The following is a 25,219-nucleotide window of genomic DNA, read 5'->3' as shown; positions in this document are numbered from 1 at the left end:
TTCTGAAAATTATTTTTATTAAACTCAATAAAAATCTTTATAAAATTTACAACATGGACAAAAATAGGATAAAAAATAGCAAATACTTAAAAATAGGATTAAAACTCTAAAATTGTATGAACATCTGTCAGTACAAAAAGAGCGAACATAAACATAAGACTATCACACTAGATATTTATTTTTACATAGAAAAGTTTCTGTATAAAATGATTATCACAGATAAATAAATTAAAACATTTAAAAAACTAATCATGGTGGAAATGAAACATAAATTACAAAAACAATATAATTCCTTTTATCTTGCTTTCTCAAGCAGTGCAGAAAAAAATGTTTGCCGAAGATCATTGACACAGTTTTTAAATCAAATGATTACCTTACAGTGAATAATTTATAGACAAAAAGAAAAGTTTAGGTTTTTAAGCATAATAAAAGAATTTGTATATAATTCTAATAATTAAATAAACCGTAACTCAATAACATATCTGTGTAAATTTTCTTCTTGCAAAAAAAGTTATTTAAATCATTCCATTCAATAGCATAAAAAAAAAAAAAACTAATAAAACAATCTGGTTAAAAAAACTGAATTTTGTTGTCAGTCTTTTAAAATTGGAGACAAATACCGTTGCCTTCTGCCTGTTCTTCCACCAGATTTTGCATGCCTAAAAAATAAAGTGATAAAACTTGAAATTAAAAAAACATTGGAAAATGGCTTTATAATGAACAATTAGATTTTGAAACAATGTGAGAGAAATGTTGAATATTAAAAAACTATTTTTACTTTGCTACACAATTAAACTCAAAAAGTAAATGAATGCTTGCACACATAATATTTAGCTATAATTTTTAACTTTTTACAATAAGATTCATTTTAAATGAAAATGACAAGCATTTATTCAGTTTTTAACACTTGATAAAATTTAAAGTCATTTTGAATCTTCAAAGTTTTCTTTTTTGATGATAATAGCATTAGACTAACATATAATTTTCAATATAAAAGTTTAAAATAACAAAAGAAATCTAAAATTGTTGAATAATATGGTATAATTCAATGTAATATTATTTCCTAATCCAATATTTCATAATTTTTGCACTGATTACCTTAATGCTTTCAAGCTGAATTTTTTCAAAATTCCAAAAATTTCTAGGTAATTCGAAGTAAAATTTCTAGAATCACTTAATTTATAATATCCTTTTACATTTACTAGTTAATAAAATTGGATAACAAAATAATCATATTTACGAAAGTAATATTACACATTATATTATTATAGGAAAATATTCTTTCAGAACATGAGTAAAAAACATTACACATTAAAAAAAAATTTTAAAACTAAATTTTTCTTAAAAAAAAAAACTATTTTTATCATAGCTAAACTGAAAAGTGTAGGATAATCTTCAAAGACAGGATTTCCAGGGAGGAAAGAAATGATTAAAACTAGCATTGAAATCAGACATCAAGTTCTGATAGAGAGTATTATTCGAAAAGTAGCCAAAATTTTGATTGCTAGATCCTGATCTCACAGACATGACAGTAAATCAATAAAATCGTAGTATAAATTTTTTAATTGTCACTAATACCTTGGAGAAAGATTGGCTTTCACAATAACTGGAATGCTTGGACGGGAGTTAGAAGGGAAGATAGGTCCCAGCCTACTGCTTACAGGGGCTATAAAAATTTTTATTACTAAGTTTTACAAATTTAAAACAAAAATAACACATCTGAAAATAATATTACCATTAATACTGAAACATAAAGAAAAGAAAATATAACCATTGATAAAGTTTAGATGTTTTTAAAATTATTGTTTCACAGATTGTAGTAGATAATTAAGTTTGTAGACAAAAATCAAAGATTAAAATATTTTGTTGCATTTTTAACATCTAAAGACTGAGAGCAATGAAGTGATCTCAGCACTTATACACTCTTATTACAATAAGTAGGCACTATATATTTCTTCTTCTTTTGTTTGATTAAATTCCGTGAACTTTGCTAGTTTTAATACACTCTATTGTATATCAGATAATAAATTATTTTTAACAATGTTTCTATCATAATTTTCATAAAGTATCCATCACATATAAATTAAAAATTATTCCTGATAATAAAGACAATTAAAGTAGAGTAAAAATATGAGCACACTTTAAAATTTTTTTTTGGTAAGCATTTTCTAAAAGATCTTTTGGTTCACACCATTTGTTTCATATGCAATGGAAATAAAAATATTTGAAGCTTAAAAAGAAAAGATTTTTTTTCCAGATAGAATTATTGGATTAACAATAATAAGACCAATTTTTTCCATGCAAAATATATAGAACGTCCATTAAAAAAAGCATGCATTGCCTCATTTCTTGATTTAATTAATAGTTAGCTTCAATCAATTGAAGAGCTTATTGGAAGACAGTGATAAGTCTTATGTTTTAAAGCTTACATTTTTATTTTTGTATACAGTTAAAACCTGATGAAATTTTTCATGAGAACGAAAGAAAAAGCTTCATAAAGGATAAAAATCAAGTGGACTGTAATGATGAAAGCTTTGCTGCTTCCTTCATTAGGCGTGGTTAATGTATAGTGGAATTATGAATGTTCATTTTGGCCAATATTGAATGAATAAAAACAATAACGTTTCCAGGAAATGATGTACAAATCGTTGAATGTAAATTTAGATTTTATTAAGCATAATTTTGTAAATTATGAAATGGCCATTTCTTCAAAAAATAAGAAATCCCTTAAAGGGATAAAATAATAATACTCTCTATTGAGAGATCATAAAGGCAGAACAACATTTCTGACCGTTAGAAAATTAAGACTGGGAGTCCCCCGAAGGGGTCCCAGCCTCTCCAATTTAGAAATTCAAAGTGAATATATTTATTCTCAACGGACAGAGAAAGAGTATGGGTAGGAGATCCAAAATTTGGCGATTTATCATAATATATCATAGCCAAAAACAAAGCCAACTAGCATATCCACATGGGTTTAAAAGAACACCTTGGCGATCACGAGTCGCCAACAAATTTATGTGAATTATTATAACCATGCAACCGAAACATTTAGCCGTTGGAAAATTAGAATAAAAAGTTATAAATAGATTTTTGTTTTCGATTAGAGGCGACAGTGAATTTATATGTCTGCATAATAATGAAATAAAAAGAAAGTATCCGTTACATTGATCTGGAAGAGAAGAAATAAATATTTTATGTTCGCTTAAAAAGATTAAGTTTTTGATTTATTTTAAAAGTAATTCTATTAATAAAAATAAGCTTAAGTAATGAAGGATATTTTAAAAGATAGAAAATAAATATGTGTATGCCAATTCTGGCATCACATGGACAGATTAAATAATATTTAAAATTATAAATCATAGATGTATAAGACAAGATTGAAAATTTCTGTATACACATATTGAGTTATACTTATTGAAATTTAACAAACTTTAACATTAATATAGAAAGTGCATATCAAAACTACTTTTTTTTTCAATTAAAAGTGGAATTTAAAAAAAATAAAGTTTTTGCTCCTTTTAGGCAGCATGCATGCAGTTGAAGACAGCCTAAGTGTTGCAAGCTTCTTTTGGCACCATAAAATTTTTTCTCGGTCAGTTTCACTTATTTTTTACTTCACACACATCACAATTGAAAGAGCCTAACACAGCACAGCCTCATTATCTACTGACACATACTCTTCAATTGATATGTGAAATCTATCCTTTCTGTGTTGCGATGTAATCAACATTAAATCTGTACTTAGAAACAATTGGGGATTAGAGATAATTCATGCAGATGCGTTGAAATAAATTCTCCAAAACCATTCACTTTTGAATTACTAATTATAAATTAAAAGAATTTTTTTACAGTTAATTTGGAGTAACAAAAATGAAGATCAATTAGAATATAAATTAGAGTATAAACTACTCATACTGAAATTTCCTAATTTAGTCTCACTCCCCATGGCAGAATCGCATTGACACGGTGACATTGTCGCAGAACGTTACAGAGTTCCTGCAGAAAGATTTTTCTTTTGAAAAAAAATTACTTTCCTCTTCTACAGAAACTAACAAGCAATATTTGAATCCCGCATTTAGATAATCACTTTTTGACGCTCTCAGTTGACGATTGTATTTTCGGCAGTTATTAATTTTCATGCAGATTTTAAATACCCAGATATATTCGAACAATATGGAAAATTCAAATCGTGCATTTGAGAGCTTACTTTTTAAGGCAATAATTCTACCGAGTTTTTGGCAGTTATCACTTTCTCCATAGTTTTTAAACCCTATATTTTTTATGCAATATAATTTACTACTACAAGTTAATCTCGAAACCAAACACGCATTTGAGGAGCCCGATTTGCGTAATTTTGCCGTTGTTTTTTTCGGCAATTACTACTACGGATTTCATGATTTTTAATTATACTTTTTATTGCGATAATTATTTATAAAATGCGAAGAAGGAAATAATTTGTGTGCCCCCCACAAAATTCGAGAATATCACTCATAATATTAGAATAAAAAATTATTACATGTTTTATTAAAAAAAAAAATCAAGTTTTTTTTTTTTTTGTAAACACAGCGCTTTTGTTACTTTAAATTAGTAACTTATATGTTTGTTATTATTAAAAGTATTTTGCAAAAAGATATTAGTGCTAGAGTGTTTTGTCGGGGACAGCTTGAAAAAATTCTGCCACAGGGGCTTCACTATATTTCATATTTTATACAAACATGCATTTAGAGTGAGGACCACATGTTATGAGTGAAAAATATTTAGTTATGTCAAAGGTTAATGAGATTTTCAGTTTATAATTCTGCAATATTTTAAGTTATCATACATAGCCAAGATATTAAGTTCTTACCAGGTAAATTCGTTGGAGTTTTCAGCTTATTATCAGTGATGGTTTCCCCAGTGAAAAAATTTTGCCACCATTCTGCAGGAATTTTAAGTAGTCCCGTCATTACCTATAAAAATTAATCAAAAGAAAATAGTTAACATAGAATTGTTTCAAAATTAATTACATATAGAAATGAAGAAAAAATTTAAAACTCAAGCCTTCTAAGTTAAAAATTATATATAGTATACAGCTATATACTCAATTTAAGTACAGAAGTGGCAAGTATCAACCTAACAAGTATTTACCTTATTTTGCTGTTGTGTTTCAGAAAACATGTTGGTATCTGTTGGATGATCAACAGAATATCCAATAACAGTTGGAGCAAACACCTTAGAAAGATTATCAAGCGGCATTTGACAGTGAGGAGAGGCAGCAACCCTGAAACAAAGTCAATGTTTCCGTTTCTTGTTACATGTAATTGGATAATGATTAATATGCATTAAAGTTAGTTTAACTAAATTTAAAAAATTTGTAACGATGTTTTATAAAAAATAATTCTTAAATGGAATATATTATATCTTAAGACAAGTCAGTAATTTATAATATTAAAATGCATAGAATTGTGAAAAAAACTAGTAATAAAAAGCAATATTAATTTATTGACAAATTACCTTTGTAAATGCAATATCAAGAATGCAAGTGTTTCCTTATTTGGTCGAGGAAGATCACAAACAGCTTCGTAAATCAAATTCAATTTGTGCTTTTCATTACATTGGCCTAGAAAATATAGACTCAACATAAGTTTGATTGAAAAAAAGAAATTGCTTTATAAGTGGGGAAAAAAAAATCAGAGAATCAAAATTTTACTAATTTTTTTCTATCTTTTGTGCAATAAATCCCCATTAACAATGAGAATATAAATTTAGTCAATAACAGGGAAGGAACAGCAGCACAACCATTTTGGAGCAGAAAAAAAATTTGGTTTGAGCAAATTAATTCTTATATTCAAAGAAGCAATTTACTTGTAAAGTTGCGTTTTTAAACATATAAATATACATTTTCGAACATATTTAACAAAGCTTCAATCATTAAATAAAAAGGATGTAATAGAAACACAAGGAATTATCTAAGTATACAAATGAAAAAAAAAACTACTCAATTGGTTTCTTGCAGAAATAAAATCTAAAAAAGGCTTAAATCATAGTTATATAACTAAGCATTATTCTTGCATTCTATTCTTAAAATATTCAATTAACATCAATGTAACAATCGTAAATCTACGTTGTTTTTTGGCTGATTATTTTCCAGCTACATTAGATTTTTGATCTATTTTATCACTTCTTGAAGTGCATAATTAACAGGATTTCCTTTGTAAATACATGTTGTTAGATGATTTTTAGAATTAATCGACCCTGTTAACAGAATATACCATCAAATTATTCGGTTCAATTTCTTAATTAACTTAAAAGTTATATACTTTCCTTAAAGTATTAAACTGGGACAAAATCTGTAATTGCAGTGAACATTTTGATTTTTTTTTAGTGCCTATATTTGAACTTTAGTTCATTAGCTTTTAAAAATCTTATTAATTATGGCTGCTTTTTTTTTTTATTTTTTAAAATAGCTTCAAACCTAGCTGGATACCTTATAGGATAAAAAAAGAAAGAAAGAGGTATTATTCCAAAATTATGTTCTGTAAGACTCCAGGAAAATTATTTCCTAGAGAGAAATATTTAAATATAATGTTACATAAATAAATTGAGGCTAAATATAAATAAATATATAGTTTTTCTTTGAGAAGCTACATTAACTCCAAGATTTTTTTTATTTCCTTAATAGAGTGTATTTTTTAGGATTTAAGACTTTCATGTAAAAACAAATTGCATATAGAACATATAGATACAAACAGTAAAAAATAAACTGATTAAAATAAATATCTAATATAGGGCTGCATAACTTGCATCCTTCAAATGGTCAATGTCCCTCTTCGTCTTACATTTAAAATTGGAAAAGCCTACACAACTAGCATAATAATTGTTTTGTACAACTTTACTTATACTAATTTTAATACAATTTTTTAAAAAACATGAATATCATAAGATTAAGTTTTCCAAAATGAAGAAGTACTAATTCAAGGTGCCAAAAAATTTAAATCACCTTTCTTTCTTTTTTTTTTTTTTAGAATATTTTCTTAACTCAAAATATGTTAAAAACAAATGCTATTTAAAGACTTACTTTGATGGTATAGAATGTTAAATATTTTTTAATTCAAAAATATGAAACATTAACTTTACAAATAATTTGCTGTACTTTGTCATTAAATTTTTAAAACAAATTAGCTTTGTTCTCATTACGCTAGAGCATGATTAAGCTATAAACTGATAAAAAAAATTAAATTATTGATGGGCCATTAAAAACTAAATTTCTTAGAAATTATGCAACCATAACATTATAACAAAAAATAATTTACTACTATGTAGGTCAATAAATTCAAAATTTTATTTACTTGCAGCATCTACAAATGTATGCCAGGCAGCTTTTGTAATTAAGGAATCCTTTAAACTCCTTAAAAATTCTTTCACAGTTCCACATATAGCGTGAATGTCTAAGTCATTCTAAACAAATAATAAAATTCAAACTTCAAATAAAAAGTTCAAAAGTTAAAATAGAAATTGAAAGCAATTAATAATTACAATAATTGAATAAATTATTTAATGATATATGAAACAAATTTTTTTTCAAAAACCTGTTATATAACATCTTTATACAGCAAAGTATGCCTTTGAAGTGTATAAAAATTATTGTCTTATTTAATGTCAGAAGAAAATTATTTAACCTAATATTTTATAAGAAAGTAAAGGGGGGAAAAACAGAAAAAGTAAAAATTTATTAATTAAAATTATACATATTTCAACAAAATGCTGAGAGCAAATTCTGGAAAGCTTCTGCATACTATAGAAAGTGAAAAATATCAGATCCAAAGAATCACCTCATGCCTTTATTTGATGACACTCAATACACTTTTACAGTGGGCAGGAAAAGAAAATAGTAATAGTTTAAGTAAAAACTACTTTGTAAACATTGCTCACTACTTTGTAAATATTGAACAGATTTTATTTTTTAAAATAAATTTTATGCTACTTTTGTTAAGATTTAATACTGTATAAATTTCATTGCAAAATTTGGGAATTGATAATCAAAAACTCCCTTTCTTAATCTGAGAGTGAGAAGACGAGAGTCTACCTAACGAAAGTAAACAGCGACACAATTGACCGACCGGCGTCAATGAGTGCTGTGCAGAGCGTCTTCCTCCACCTCCCCTATATTCAACGGACTCCTCTGAAGATGCGCCCGCTTCTTCATAAACCGATGTTACAGTAACACCCTCAGCAGAGTTGGCGATTTTTTCAAAAACCGGGTTGTTTCTCCTTATTACGGTAACCCGCAACACAATTTTGGCACACATTTCAGAACATCGCTCCGCAAAAGGCCATCAAGAGCCAAATTTTGCGAGTTTTTATTATTTTTCCGAAAACTCGGGACAAATAAGGAAGATTCTGCTCTAACCCTGGAAAACCGGAAGAGTTGGCAGGTATGCGAATGAGATGCAACCTCAAAAGTTAGACAATAGAATTTTAAACTTTAAGAAATGCAAATTTCGTGAATTTTTTAAATGTAAATTAGTTTAATCCGAAATATTATGGCATAAACCAGATTGTACAAATTATAATGCCACTGACCAATGAAGGAATAGATTTTCCTCTCAAAAACTTCTCCTTCAATTCTTTTATCTCTCTCTCCCTTCCAGGTACACGATATAATCCAATGTCTTCAAGACCTCTAACTTCAATTTCATTAATGCAATGTACCATTATAGAAGGGATCATAGGAGATGTAGAAGATGTATAATCTGCAATAGTGCCCTATAAATAAAGTAAATTATAATTAATATTTACAACAATGTAAACAAATTTAGCACTAAAAATGGAAAAAGTACCTAAAAGAATTTTTTTAAAAAATAAATTGTCTTAAGTGCTACGTTTAGCAAGCTGGAGGACACTTAAACAAGCAATCTTTGTAGCAATAAATAAAAAAAAAAGAGCTGAAAGCTTTCCCTGGTTCAATGAACTACACAGAATGGAGAATGCTGAAAGGGCTAGTGATCATATGAGCAGCAACTGGTGGCTGTATAGGTGTTTAATTGTGTCAGCTAGAAAACCATGGCCCAACCAAGTACGAGGTAGGAGGATTAAGCTATGAGTTGAAGGCCGGAGGTAAGAAGATCAAAGAGTATAGTTCCTACGCGGAAGGATACTTTTGGACGAACACTACCGATAACCACTGTTGGGAGTGAACAGTTTTCTCTCCGCTATCTAAGGAGTTGAAATTTTGGCATTGGAGTTGCTGCAGCTTGAAGAACATCGTCCCGATATCTCGTTTTCCCTGGTGACATCCACTTTCAGAAGAGATGCTTGCTATCGACTAGTTTAAGTTTTTAATCGTTCTTAATAACCAGTTTTAAAATGTTTTTATGAATAACCTTTTTGGAGCCTGTTGTTGTTAGATAGTTAGCTTTATATTAAAGTATGATGTTCCAGTGTACTAGTATTTTTATTTGACATCTTCTAAGCTATCGCTAACCAACAGTGACCTTTACATAACTTGCTGTTATAACTAGTGAGTAACAAAATTAATATTTAAAAAATTTAATGTTTTAAATTATTATTAGTTACTTAAAAACTACAACAAAGGAAAAGGTGCTAACTAATAGCACTTTAAGTGTTAACTAATAGTTAAGTGTTAACTAATATGTTAATTGCTTTGTCAACTTGACGGCATAGTATTTCAGCACTACTTGTGTGACAACCATTTGTGTCCAACATGGTCTACATAGAAGTCTTTTAATGTTCTTATGTCCTAATGACAGGGGTGATTGTGAGCCCAAGTCTAAATTCCGGAAAATTTCTTGACAGTTTAAATTGTAAAATTAGAAAAAAATTTCAGCAAGGACTTTTTTTCCTTTTTCTCAATATTTCTTAGTTTACTTAAAATATATTTATATATTACACATATCTATACCATTTACACATACCTATGATGACCTGGAGAAGTAATTAAAGTTTACAAATATGTCTTTCTTTCTTGAGTTTATGATTATAACAACTATTTACTGATAAAAAATGAATATTAATCATGAATATAAGCTTATAAAGTATCTCTCTGGCTCTCCCTTACAAACAAATAAAATAAACTGTGTTTTTAAGTTCCACCTTTGAAAATTTGATTTCTGGAAACTTCTGTGATCAATGAATTTTTGAAACATCTGGACCTTCGATCTCCGGAAACTTCCGGATCACTGTTAGCGAAAATTCCGGAAATCCGGATTTTTTCTGGAACACAATCAGCCTTGTAAAGAGCCAGTCAATGGGTCAACTTGGCAGCCTAGCAAACCTATTTTTATTTTTAAAATAATTTGTTCACTCATGTGGATTATTGTTTTGTTGTACTTAAAGATTGGGAATGCAACATAGAAACATTGTTTTTAAATAAAGCAAGAAATTTAACATCAAGCTTCAGTATCATTTCAAACTTGTAAGTGGGTCCAGCAATTGCCCTACTTACAAATCTGCCTCAGAACTCAGTGAGACTATCCAGGTTTGAATCCTAGCTGGTTGATTTGAATACCGTTCCTTGCTGGGATTAACAGATAATATTGTAACTTGCAATATTATCTGACAATTCTGCCATTTTTTAAAAAGTAAAATCAAATTCTCTGAAAATATTAGGTTTCCCCTACATTGCAGAAACCCTGATTTTTATAATTGACATACAATATTTTTTTTAAAAAAATACATGAATATATAGAGAATAACTTACTGATCCTTTAGTGGGAATAGAAATAGCTGGTAAACAAGGCAATGAACATTGCTCTTTACATTCAATGTGACAGCTGATTCTACAAACAGAACATTTTAAACCTTGCTTGCAGAACTTGATCGTTTTACTACAGGGATGACACTTTTCAGCGCGAATGAATGTTTTTGTTTGAAAAGTATGAGCTTTTCCCAGTTTTCCAACACCACAGCAATCGATAGGAAGGCTATAATGAAATATAAATAAATAAATAGCTGGAGCAAAACATTAAATTATTAGTTAGCAATACACTGTCAGTTCTAATCAATACAAGAAAGAAAAAATTTTTTAGAGCAATTTTCTTTTAGTCGAAACTGCCCAATTAACCTTGAAGATCGAAAAAAAAAAAAAGAATTATGGCATTGGTGTTAAGGGGGGGGGGAGGACCTAATTAAGTTAAAAATTTTTTTTCTTTAAGTATTTATTGTTTTACTAAGCTGTGAGAATTTCACTGAGTTGTTGCACAACAATACTGGACTACAAATGCAACATTTATAAGCACTAACAGTTCTGATCCCCACTTCTCTAGTCAAGATCTGTCCCCACATGACTTCCACATAAATGCTTCAATGGGCTTAAAGTACTGCAGGAACAGCAGTTTTAACGAGACAACAGAGTCAAGGTGTACATGTGCAACTATTTTATACAGTATAAAATGGTTTTTTAGGAGCATGGTATCATGTTACTACTATCAAAATATGAGAAACACCTAAAAAATTGCAAACAAAACTTTTGATCCCCCCCCTTTTAAGTTCAAAAATTGACAAAATAATTAAATGTTAAGGCATAAATGATCGAATTTTTTGATATACTTTCCCCCCCCCAAATATTTCCATTAAAGTTAGCAATAGCAGTAAGATTTTAACAATCGAAACTTAAATTGTTCTTAGTACTAAAAAACTTGGACTATGCTCACCTGCTTCGATTATGCTTTACACTTCGATTATGCTTAAAACTTTTGCCTCCATCAAAAGAGCGTTCCTTTATATGTTCAGAATCTGAAATTAAGGACACGGATTAAGCAGCTACATAAATTCACAAACAGCAGAAAAGTAAACATTTCTTATATCTGCAAAAATTAGAGCTTTTCCTATATATATACATGCATGTCGCAAGCCAGTAGACTATTATAGATATAGAGTAAGTACATTGAAAGTTATTCAGGGCATTTTTTATTTGATTATTCAATGGTCTTTGCAAACAAATCTCTTAACAGTGTTCAATCTATTTTATCAAAAGCAGACTGTCCAGCCTGGCATAAAAACTTCATTTTGCATTTATATCCCAAATATCAAGTTAATGGTAATGTTACCTTTTTTAAAGTAAGACCCGAGTTTAATTAATGATATTGCTATAATGATTCAGATTGTATCAAAAATTAGTTCAACTATTTAAATATAAATTTTCACATATATCAGATAGAAAGCTTTACAAGCGTGTAAAAGAGACATAAAATAATTTATAATATAAAGACTTATATCGAACCTGATCTTATAATTTGGCGAGTTATAACCACTTCTGGCGAAGTAGAGTTTGGCTCACTATTGCTACGAAAAGCAATCATACTATTCCTACGCACGGTTGTTTGATCTTGGTAGATAGGATCATCACAAGACAAATAAGTTGAACTTCCCTAAAATTTGTGTACAGAAATAAATTTAATAATCAAGTTAAAAAATAAGTTTGAAGTTTCTATGTTAATACTCAAACTCGCCGTTATTTGAACACGTAATTAAACATTAGGTGTTCAAATAACGGCGATAGTTAGATTAACTCAATGCTACCAGCACCTAAACAAAATTGTGGATGCAAAGTATGCTCACGGGTAGAGGAATAATAGGTTTGAATCTCCTGGTGTTTTTCCTTTCTATAGAATGCATATGCGAGGTAATTTTAACAAAAATTCCTCTACATTGTCCAGTTAGTCCCAATGCCTGATCCAGGAGTTTTTTGCCTTCTAGTTAGGTTTAAAATTATAAAGTTGCGGTTTGATATCTCTTAATCTGATGTGTATTAACTGTCCAATGCAGGTAATAAAACATTCTCAAACTATTGACTAACTTTGTTGTAGTATTTTTTAGTTTAAGATAAATATTAATTACAAAATAGCTTATAAATGCATACCTACTGTTTGCCAAACAATAAATTTTGTAAAATTTGCTTCAATTTAAAGAAAATTAAATTAAATTTTTAATTGTAACATCGTAGTTTGGACACATAGGCAAAGAAAATACAAAGTATGAAATTGCAATTTTACCGTGGAGAAATTCATTGAACATTGGGCAATTAGTTCTTAACTTTTTCTTCAAAATCAAACTTTGCATTTAGTTAAATTACAACTAAGGTACACATAATTGACCTAATAATAATTGAAATAAAAATTATACAAGTTTCATATAAAATTAAAATAATTACGAAATTATGTTTTGTAAAAAGTAAATGCGAAATTACTTAAATTCAATCAATTCTTATAATATTTATCCAAAAATAGTAATGGTCATTTTCAGTTTCTTTCCACTTTGTTCAGTTCATTCTAAAATTAATCCTTATCTTGGTTACACAAAATTTGAGATTGATTAAATAGCAGTAAAGAAAGGTACTATTTTATAAGGCGTAATATTCTATGCACACACACACACACACACACACACAAAATACCTCAGGCATGAATATTTTCTTATTCTTTGAGTTGAATGTAGTTTTTAAGAACGCAAAAATTTAAAACTACTATGCTGTGCAAATCGTGAAAAGTATTGAATAATTTATTTAAGCTGCTCATTTTTTTTGTTACGAACTAAGTGGGACAGAAAATTAATAAAATCATAAGGGACCCTTGGAATTGAAAAACCCTTATTAACCGTAAGCAGACAAATCTATTGTGGAGCTTCATTCCATACCCATNAAAGATATAATCTTTTCTTCAGCCCACACGATTATATCCGCAAAACAGAGTGCTTTCTGATATTGTATCAATAAAGCCAAAGCAAAATATATTAATACAATAGTGTGAGGAGCACTCAAAATTTTTTTTTATAAAAATAACAAATAAAATAGATCACAATATATATATATATATATATAAAGAATAGAATTTTGTATGCAAACATTAGAAAAATTACCTTTGAAGTTTCGTTTTTGTCTTTTATTGTTTTCAAGTTTTTGTTTTTAGAGTTGCCTCGAGGGTGTGACTCAGAACTCTCCAATTCATCTGTGGTTTCATCACAATCATCAGAAGATAGTAAAGATGCGGACTCTTCAAAAGGCTTAAAGCTAGAAAATTAATATATTTTAAATATTTATGATAATTTTACTATTTGAACAGATATAAAAAAGTAACATTTTGAACTCAATTACGTTTTAAAATTTGAAAACAAAATATACATATGTGCTTAAGTACAGCCATCTATATTTTTGCTTTGTCTGTTTATTGGTAAAAAATATTTAACTCTTTAAAAATAAAACTGAAAGCACAAAAATAATAATAATAAAATTAATATATTTTTTAATTTGTTTCAATTTATTTTTAAAACCTTAAAAACCTTTTGGATGGATTTTTACACCTTATGAATTCTTAGAAATGTTCCAAGAAACTATCAGAATTAATGGCACAAACAATAACATTTTTATACAAAAATAAATTTCCTTTCACAGATTAAAACATTTATAAATATAGTGGAGTTAAATATGAAAATTTCTGTGAATGTTTCTTAACAGAGTTTTTGCTAAATTTTGAGTTCTTAAATCCATGACTCTTACCAAACACTTTTCATGATTTACACAGGTTAATAAATAATTTATTAATTAGTAATAATTTAAAACGATAACTCAACATAGTAAAAAGTAGATATAAACGAAAGTAACATTCTTTCTTAAAAACCTAGGAATTATGATAATTTAATTTCAACGGAACAAAAGTATCAACATCATTCCATGTACAGTATACTCTCGATATATCAAAAGGGATGCTAAAAAAATTTCGAGATAACCAGCCTTCGAGATAACAAGTTCAGAACTAAATATTTTCTAAAAAGTATAGTCACAAAACATATAAATTATTACTAATAAATATGCATGTAATGATATTTGACTATAAATATAAATTCAACAATGATAATTTTATTTTTAGAAATAAGACAAAAAAAAATTATTATTCATTAAATAGAAAAAAATTGGATTACAATAAACTTGCATTGAGATTTTTCAGAAAAAATTCAACATAAGAGTTTGAGAAGAAATTCTTCGACATAGGAATTCAAATTAACGTTAGGTGGATACATAAAGTCAAGGGTAAAAATAATTTTTTGACAAAAGGGTTTTCGAGGCACCGAAGTTCGAGATATTGAGAATCATAGTAAGATAAAAACATAAAGTATCTACATAATTAAATATGCGTACTTTAGTAAATATACGTAAACAGTTAACTATTTAATATTTTTATTTATTCTAGACCATACACACACACAGGCACATTAACAACATTAGAGAAATATTAATAGTTATACATAGAACTACATTCATAAAAAGTAATTATCATATTAAGTAATATTAGTTATTTCACACCAAACGAAATAACATTAAAAGATTTCCTAAGTTCACCGAAATAGTCTATTTTCATTGTAAAACTATAGTCGCGTCGAGTTAAGTTGTAAAAAATCAGCTGATTGTAGGCTCAACCACTAATGATGGGATTGCTAATATTTTATGCTGAAGTGACAATTATCTTTTCTCTTAGGGAGCAGCATGCATACAACACTGGCTTTCTTCTGCCTTGCATAAATCGTGATTAAGCTGTCTGCTCCATTTTTTTTCTTTTTGTGCACATGGATACATTTCTTTACACTACAACAAAAAAAAGTACCTCCAAAATTGGAGAATCACCATCAATGTATCTGCGCGTGTTGTGCACGCATGCGTCTATATTATCTAACTGTGTTGAGAATATACTGTACTATTAAAATAATTTAATTACATATAAAAAATAAATAAATAAAATAAAAAAACATTTCAAACAAAAATATGGACATCAAAATTTATTTTTAAAATTAGGTTTAAAATAAAATTTTCTTTTAATGTAACAAATATAATTTTAATACAACTACATAGAAGAAATGTAAATATATTATAAACATGAACACTCTTATACCTAACCATAAAAACTTCAAAATATCTCTCCTTTATTTTGCGAGTTTCCTTTTAAACATATTTATATCATAAAATATTGCTAAATATTTGATATTAACATGAAATTCTAAAAAAATATATATGTATGGTGAAAATGAGATGCTTATATCAAATAGAGAACACATCATAAAAATAATGTTAAATAAAAATATTTTAAGCCTCATTTCTGGTACATCAAATGAAATCAGAATAAAATTTCAAAAAATATATTTCAAATCTTAAACAGAAAAAAAAACTAACATTTTTTAAACTCAAAACCAGCATAGTTAAAATTTAGTTTTAGCAAAACTTTTACAGTTATAAATATTTCCCGTTTACATACTGAATATAATAAATTGTCTATGTAATAAATCATGATGCGTAATTTTTAAATCACGTGGATAAAAATTACAATATATGATATTTAAATCACAGCGGGACGTGAAATTTCTTTTTCACGCAAATATGAATAGCGATATTTGATATTTAAATCATGCCAAGATATATGCCATCTAAAAAATCACAAGTTGTGTGATTTTTTAAATAGCATGAATGAAGATTGTGGTGTGTGATGAGAATACAAATCGCGAATAGAGATCACACTATGTGATTTTTAAATCTCATGAGTATTTTTCGCAAGTAATAATTTTTGAATTTCACAAATATGGTAAAGAGGGGGAATTTTAAATTGCACGAATACAGATCACGATGTGTTTTCAAATTGTGTAAATACAAATTCTGGAATATGATTTTTTAAATATAGCAGGAATAGAGAACGCACTATGGCATTTTTAAATCACACTTATGGCACTCACGACGCGAGATTTTTCAATTATGTAAATACAAATTGCATGAATTGGATCGCCCATATGATTCGAATGAGTGACAACACAATAAAAAAGATACTGCTTCTTAAACCCACTGGAAAAAGAAAGCGGGGAAGGTCGCAGCTGAGATGGGAGTGAAAATGATTGGAGATCAAAGATAAATAGGAAGTCATCATGGAAAAATCGTCAGAGGAAGGCATTGGCTCACATTGGGCTGTCTGACCAACTAGGATGATGATGAAATATAAATCGCGACATTACATTCTAAATTGCCCGAATACGGATCATAAAGTGTGATGTATTAAATCGCACGAATATAGATAGGGAATTGTGATTTTAAAATCACGTGAATATAAATAGCAATGTGGAATTTGGAAATCATGCGATAATACCCAAAATTCACAGTTTTTCTGCATATTATAGTTTTTACTACATAGTAGCTTTTTCCTTTATTTATTTTAACTATAAAAAGTTTTTATTTATATGTTAGAAATAGTATTTTTAAATTTTTTCTACATAGTAGCTTTTTCCTTTATTAACTTTAACTAAACTACAAGTCTTTATTTATATGAAATAAATATTATTAACAATTTTTTAAAGTAAAAAATTTATAAAAAAAAAGTAATTTTTTTTCTTTTTTAGAATTATGTTGTATTCTACTATAAAGTTGATCGAGGACAAACATGAAATATCTTACTAATATTTATTGCAATTAGATTACACACAATATTGTAATATATTACATATTTTCATTGTTTCAAATTTGGAATAATACCTTATATAACATCTTTATTTTTGAGCTCCCAGATAGTTTTGTTTTTGCTTTAACAAAAACACATTTTGTTTAGACTTAACAAAATTTTTATTTTTAACAATTTGATGTGACTTAATATTCATCAATGATTTCTGCATGACATAAAAGGTCAAACACTAATGAAAAAGTACAAATTGGAAATTTGCTTACTTTGAGGAATATCCATTGTGTTGACTAGTTGCTGAACTAAGTTGAACAAGTCTTTCTTTTGTAGTATGATCTATGCCATTTTGATCATTTAAAAGCTCTTTGATAAGGACTATCTGCCTTTCCTATGGGACAAGATATTAAATTTTATAATGTTATGGGACTAAAAAGTTTTCCTATAAAATTATAATGAATAAATAAGAGATTTTACAAATTACTCAATTTTAGAACAATAAATATGAAATGAAATAAGATCTTGGTTGCCCTTAGTTTACATTACTACAACAATTTAAAAAAGTCCACCAGAGATGTAAATTAAACTTAAACCAGTCAATAACTTTCATTGAATAGAAATAAAAATTAGTAAACTGGTGACACACTGAACAAGATTTTAATTCTCTTCAATACAACTTTTTAATGCTACAAATGAATGTGAATATTATGTAAATGTGAATGAATATGTAAAATTTACCTGATTGGAATATTATGAAGGTATTTAAATATTTAACTTAATAGTGAAAAATCATTAAAAAGGAGCAGTAAACATCAGCTCTGAGATAAAAATTAATTTTTAAAAGAAAAAGGGATAAATATATTAGGTTAAGAACACTACTAGATTAAATTCCTTCAAATTTTCAAAACATGATATTCTAAATGAATTATATGCAGCATCAGGTTTGCTGCAGGAAAAAAATGGCCGAAANATAGTTTTGTTTTTGCTTTAACAAAAACACATTTTGTTTAGACTTAACAAAATTTTTATTTTTAACAATTTGATGTGACTTAATATTCATCAATGATTTCTGCATGACATAAAAGGTCAAACACTAATGAAAAAGTACAAATTGGAAATTTGCTTACTTTGAGGAATATCCATTGTGTTGACTAGTTGCTGAACTAAGTTGAACAAGTCTTTCTTTTGTAGTATGATCTATGCCATTTTGATCATTTAAAAGCTCTTTGATAAGGACTATCTGCCTTTCCTATGGGACAAGATATTAAATTTTATAATGTTATGGGACTAAAAAGTTTTCCTATAAAATTATAATGAATAAATAAGAGATTTTACAAATTACTCAATTTTAGAACAATAAATATGAAATGAAATAAGATCTTGGTTGCCCTTAGTTTACATTACTACAACAATTTAAAGAAGTCCACCAGAGACGTAAATTAAACTTAAAACAATCAATAGCTTTACGTTGAATAGAAATAAGAATTTGTAAACTGGTGACACACTGAACAAGATTGTAATTCTCTTCAACACAACTATTAATGCTGCAAATGAATATGTGAAAATTATGTAAATGTGAATAAATATGTAAAATCTACCTGATTAGAATATTATGAAGGTATTTAAATATTTAACTTAATAGTGAAAAATCATTAAAAAAGAGCAGTAAACATGAGCTTTGAGATTAAAATTAATCTTTAAAAGAAAAAGGAATAAATATATTAGGTTAAGAACACTATTAGATAGTTCAGGGATGATTGTAGGTCCAACTCAAAAATCCTGAAAATTTCTTGAATAAAATCCTTCAAAAAATTTATATCTTTATAAATTTAAATCATTAAAATTTTCAAAACATGATATTCAAAATGAATTATATGCAGCATAATTTAAATGAATAATTATGTGTAAGTTTACTTTTATCCCTAATAACATTTATTATTCTAACAGAAAAAATATTTACAAATGAAAGAAAACTATGACACTATGAACTGAAACTATGACAAACTGACTGAGATACAAATCAAACTTACCAGAGAGTTTTTTTCTGATTTCAATTGTTGAGACTTGTTATGTTCAGTAATCAATTGGCTCCTTTGAAAAATAAAACAAATATTATAATCAAAAGAACATAATCAAATTTCATGTCAATTCATTGCATGTTTGCACATATAAAAAGTGGAGAGATTAATCATGTAAAAAATAAATAGTTTAAATATTACTTTGAAGTTTGAATACTTAGCACAAATATTTTAAGTTCTTGGTTACTAGAAAAATTTAAGGAAGTATCCTTTAAAATAATTTTAAGTGATCCAGCGAACATAACTAAGTAAGAAAAATAATGGGTCGGTGTTAAAGATGGTGGTTGTTCCTCTAAGCACACAAAAAGCCACAATAATTTTTAACAGCATTAGCAGCTTTTACATTGCTCAATGTGGAATGTTTTTAATAATTGTCCACTTCTACATGCCCTTTTAAAAAAACTATCAGCATAAACAGGTTCAAGTAATGGAGCTTTATACAAGAGAACCCTAAATTTTTGATCTTCACAAAAGGTACTTTAGTACTTATTGTGAAATTACACACAGAACTTTTACTTTAAAGGAAACAAAAAACCCAACCAAAGAACAAAAAAATATTTATTATGCTTAAAACAATTACACACACACATATATATATATAAATTAAAGAAATAAATTTTTTTCTTCATTAATAATAAATGGCACTATTGAAAAAAAAAAAATTTTACTGAAAAAATAGGGAGAGAATACTGCTTCTAAGCATATCCCTGCCATTACAATTGAATATACTTCTATCAATGACAAGTAAATAAATAAAAAAGCTGATATTTCCGTATCAGTTTTACAGATTATTTTATTATTTGGATAAAATACATAGTTTTGAACTGACTCTAATAGAGTTTGCTTTAATGCAGAATTTAGGTCACAAATAAGGATGAATAGTAACCCTCTTTGTTAATACTATTGTGCACATCTGATGGCTTGACCCCCACGGATTACATAATTAAGAAGCATTTTTTTCATCGTCCAAGTTATGTCTTAGTGGTGTCTGGGGAAATGCATCACTAAAAACTTCCAAGCAAATGCTGAAACTATTAAGTCATCAATGTAGCTTTTGATTTAACTAAATAAAATATCAGTATAAGAAACTTACCACAACCTCAAAACTATAAATGACTCAATAGAACAGAAAAAAAAAAAATAAATAGCATAATAATACAAATTAGTCAACATATTTCAGGAAATCCTAATGCATTTTCATACAAGTGTTTATCGAGATACAGGACGAAATCTTTCTAGAAAATAACTTAATTCTGTAAATCTCAAGTCTAAAAAAACTTTTACTAAAAAAACCTTATCCAAATTCCTCAGAACATAATTTAACATAAATAAAAGAATCCAAAACATTGAACAAAGCAACAAATGTTAGCTTACCTTGTTTGCTTTAACTCAGCCTCCAGACGTAATTTATCTTTTTCTAAGCAGTTAACTTTATGTTCTAACTGTTTATTCTCACTTACCAATGTTTTCACATTTTGAAAGGAATTCTTCCGAGACGCTACATAAAACTTGAGATCTAAAACAAGCAGTATTATTTTCATTTTATCAATAAATTATAATTCGCAATGATAGGTAAATAGTAGGTAGGGGTGTTCAACACATGGCTCTTGAATAAAATTTATGTGAGAAAACTACATTATTAACATACAATTTATTAACACAACTAATTTAAATGTACAGAGGGCAAAAAAAAAAAAAAAAAACCTTGAAAAAGGCTTCAATCTTAATGTTCAAAGGGGTGATTTCGAATATGCTAATTACTTAGTGGAGATAATATTTTAAGTTACATGACAAATTTAGTTCAACACCTAAATTCATGACTTTCCAGGTGAGTGGATACCCTGTAGAAATTATATTTTTCTTCAGTTCACATAAGAGACAATTATTACTTAAGTAACTGACTAATTTAGCAAATTAAAACTACTGAGAATATACATTAACATTCCATTTCTTTTAATAAATACTGTTACGTGATTTATAGCATAGATATCAAACATGTCTTTTAAAATTATTTAGAAAAGAGAATAAACTTTCACAATTGGAATCACTACGTTATATTACAATCTAATCTAGCTAGGGCCCAAACATATCAATAACTGTGAAGTAGAAATATAGCAACTCCTTTACATACAAAAATTGTTATTTTAGTTTGAAAAATTACATGATTATCATCAGCAACTGTTTATATAATTATTTTTCATTTGATAAGAATTTTGCATTTGGGTATAGCATAAATAAAGGTGAGTGACCTCTTTTTCTTTATCTATTATTGCTGTTATATATATTTTTGTTTGTTTAATTTCTGATTATTGCAAATGCTTTTTGTTTCACAAAACAAGCAACAAAAAAATCCTTTAACAAGGTCAAATTGCTTGTAACGCAGCTTGTGAATGAGGGGTGCTCCAGTTGGGAAAAGTTTTATATATTCTTGTAGTAATAGCAAAACTGACACAAATAGATTGGTGACTAATTTAGTCGTTAGCCCATCTCCAAACATCTTTTGACAAATCCTATATTTTTTTTTTTGCCAGCACAGAATGCAAGTTTTGAATATATTCTCTGCCAGTTTAATTGTGTTGTAATGCCTTTATATAGTAATAATCGTCGATAGAATAACAGTCATCTTTATAGTAACTAATTAAAGAAAAAAAAAACTTACTTCTTATAATAATAGTGATAGTTGGTTTTAAAATCGGGTAAATACAAATTGCGATCTTCGATTTTAAAATCGTGTGAATATGAAACTCGATATTTGATTTTGAAAATGATAAAATACAAACTGCGATAAAGAATTTTTAAGTCGCGTAAATACAAATCATGATTCGTAATTTTTAGATCGCCTAAATACGAATCACTTATAAATAAAAAAATCAATGTTTGATATTATAACCGCATGAACGAATCACAAAATTGGATTTTAAAAACGTGTAAATGCAAATTGCAATATTGGATGTTTAAATTTAAATGTCATAAATAAGAAGACTTGAATATCACATTTTTCGCAGATTTGAATACCGCAGATATTCAAATCGCCCGAATAAGAATTGCAAAGCGGAAGTTTTAAAATCATGACGAAAAGCTATGTTTGATATTATAATAGCGTGAATAAGAATCATGATATTAGCAGACTCCGGGCTTGGGACTTCCAAAAAGGTTGTTTGAATTACAAGAATAAGAGCTATCTGGTGAGCTGGTAAAAATGAGGAAAATCTTATCTTCTGCATGTAAAAGTGGAAAAAATAGCTATAATTATTAAAATAAATATAATTATTTTATTTCAACAGCTGAATTTTCTAAAAAAGCGGAATATAAAAGTGAAACTTTTAGAGAATCTGAGTTCTCAATAAAAAGGCTGAAATTAGAGAGAAAAAAGTGGAAAAATCTCATCCCTGTAAAATTAATATGAAAATTAACTTTATAACAGTTCTCTAAAGTTTAGCAATGTTTTTTTTATAGCCTTCTACCGAAAAAGATTGTGCATGCCTAGTATGAAGAATAAATTTAAAATAAGTTTCTAACCTTTCTCAAATCCCTCTGCTAATCCATTCATATGTCTACAAAAATCATCATACTCAGCTAGCAATGACAGCTTGTTTCTAGAAGTTCCCATGATATCTAAATACAAAAAAAAAAAAAAAAATCAAACANAAAATAAAAAAAAAAAAAAAAAAAAAAAATTAAACATGTGAGGTGCGTAGCCAAATTATTCAACAAAAAATAAGCACCCTTTAAGTACTTTTCAACCACTCAAAAAATATTTTTAAGCACTTTAAAAAATTTCATTAATTAGGCAGGGTTGGAAAGTATTTGACAATTTACTGTTTTCTCTTGTTATAACCGCCATGTCAAAAAAAAAACTTTTGGTGTTGTTTTTGACAATTGTCAAAAATCATGAAATTTTGAATCGTGTAAAATGAATGGCGTTTTCATACGCTACGGACTGACAATACGCCGAAATAGATTGGGGTTGAATTAATTGTGAAGACGTTGAATAGGACGATGTAAACTGTGTCTTTTTGCACAATTCGAAGCAGGGGTCTGTTTAGAAGAAATTTGGGTCCGTTAACGGATCCTTCACAAAATATCTTTTCATAAAAACGGACCCTTCACAAATTTGTTTATAATCATTATTGTTTTGTTAATCGAATAAACCCTTCCCAGGAAGGGGGGGGGAAGAAAGNATCTCACTTAACTTTTTGAAATCTCACCCTGTTTTTGAGAAAGGGTGAGAAATTCTCACCCATTTTTTTTCTGAGATGAAAACACTGTAAATACCAAATATTTATATGCTGCAGAGCTAATTTAGTATCTGCAATTGCTGTTTATTTTTTAAAATTTAATTTTACAGTGTTGATCATAATCTTGTATGTATTAACAATTTAAAAACTCCTTGCAAAAGTTTTTTTGCAATAACTGACCCTATTTGCACAAATTAACAAAAACAGACCCTGGTGGAAAGAATGCCTTAACGTTTATTTTATATTCACAAATTACGAGTAATTTTTTCACAATTTTACAAAAACGGACCCTTCACAAAATGTCTAGACAGACCCCTGCGAAGCGAAAATCAACATAGTAAATAAAAAATCTCATTTTGAAATAGGGAAAAATTAAGCACGTTTTAAAAACACCCAATGAAAAAAAGCACCTTTAAGGGCTTTCAAAAAATGAAAATAAGCACCTTTAAGCACTTATAGTTATGAATGGCTAAAATATTTTTCAAAGTTAATGATAGACTGTTCACAAGACATTATCTACAGCGTGTTTCCCAAACTTATGACTTCTGTGTACCCTTTCTATATTTTTCGTAACGCTGTGTACCACTAATAAAAAAATCAATTTATTTTTTACCATAAAAAAATCGCACAAAAGTTAAAATCACAACTGGCTGTTGACATCACTAATTATTAACTCTGCAAAAAATAGCCAATAGAAAAGTACGTAATGGTACATTTTCAAGGCTACCTTTGATTTTAAATAATATTTTTGAAATTTTCGCTTTTTGCAGAACGTGTACCCCTGGTGGTACGCGTACCACACTTTGGGAAACACTGATCTACAGTATATAAATTACTTTTATTGAAAATTGGAAGAATTTTCATACCAGAATATGTGTTTATAAGATTAACTTGCAACAGTGGCCGAAGAAAAATTAAAATAAATAAATTATAAATAATGTAATTTGATTTTTATAGATTGATAAAATTCCCTGGCTGTTCTTATGTTGTTTAGCATTAGTGAGTTTATTTAGTCTGGGCCACCCTATATTCTCCTGACCTTATTTTTGTGGGTAAATATTAAGGACGAAATTTGTACAAATACTTCTAAAGCTATGGGTAAATTCAACACTGTTCTTTAGGGAGGCCATCGAGAGCATCAATGTATTAAAATTTTTTTAGCTTCTCTCAGGCCATTCACATTATGGCAAATAAATTAATGAGAAAAATGTAGCACAAAATAAAAAAAATGCAGATAAATACCTATATTTGCATACGAAGCTGATATTAAAACAACGTGACCAAATTCTAAATAAAAAATAACTTAATACTTCTTCAACTTATTACAAACAAATACCTTTGCTGCAACATCTGCTTCTGTATTTCTTAAAAGAGCGCGAAAATGACCATATGGTATTTTTTTTTACATCCATTGCCATATTTTAGATATGTATATAAAAATTACAGTAAGAAAAAATTTTACATTTGTCTTCATATTATTAGTATT

The 25,219-nt window shown here is 27.9% G+C and overlaps 1 protein-coding gene across 1 annotated transcript; it reads right to left on the bottom strand.

Annotated features, from left to right (window-relative positions):
• LOC107454332 (rac GTPase-activating protein 1) lies at positions 1-25,193 on the bottom strand. Its single transcript, XM_071183873.1, has 18 exons — positions 25,070-25,193; positions 23,015-23,110; positions 20,870-21,011; positions 19,448-19,508; positions 18,545-18,666; positions 18,297-18,402; positions 17,687-17,808; positions 13,855-14,005; positions 12,221-12,368; positions 11,652-11,733; positions 10,700-10,922; positions 8,563-8,745; positions 7,329-7,437; positions 5,494-5,599; positions 5,128-5,260; positions 4,847-4,949; positions 1,579-1,666; positions 1-659 (listed from the first exon to the last, which is right to left on the bottom strand). The coding sequence occupies exons 1-18, from the start codon at positions 25,149-25,151 to the stop codon at positions 593-595; spliced, it is 2,124 nt and encodes a 707-aa protein (XP_071039974.1). The 5' UTR covers positions 25,152-25,193; the 3' UTR covers positions 1-592.
• Positions 25,194-25,219: the final 26 nt, after the last annotated feature.

The sequence above is a fragment of the Parasteatoda tepidariorum genome, chromosome 8 (genome assembly GCF_043381705.1).
Source record: "Parasteatoda tepidariorum isolate YZ-2023 chromosome 8, CAS_Ptep_4.0, whole genome shotgun sequence".
NCBI classification, from domain to species: Eukaryota; Metazoa; Arthropoda; class Arachnida; order Araneae; family Theridiidae; genus Parasteatoda; species Parasteatoda tepidariorum.
The sequence above is the reverse complement of the archived record's forward strand: the minus strand, read 5'-3'. Positions and strand labels throughout refer to the sequence as shown.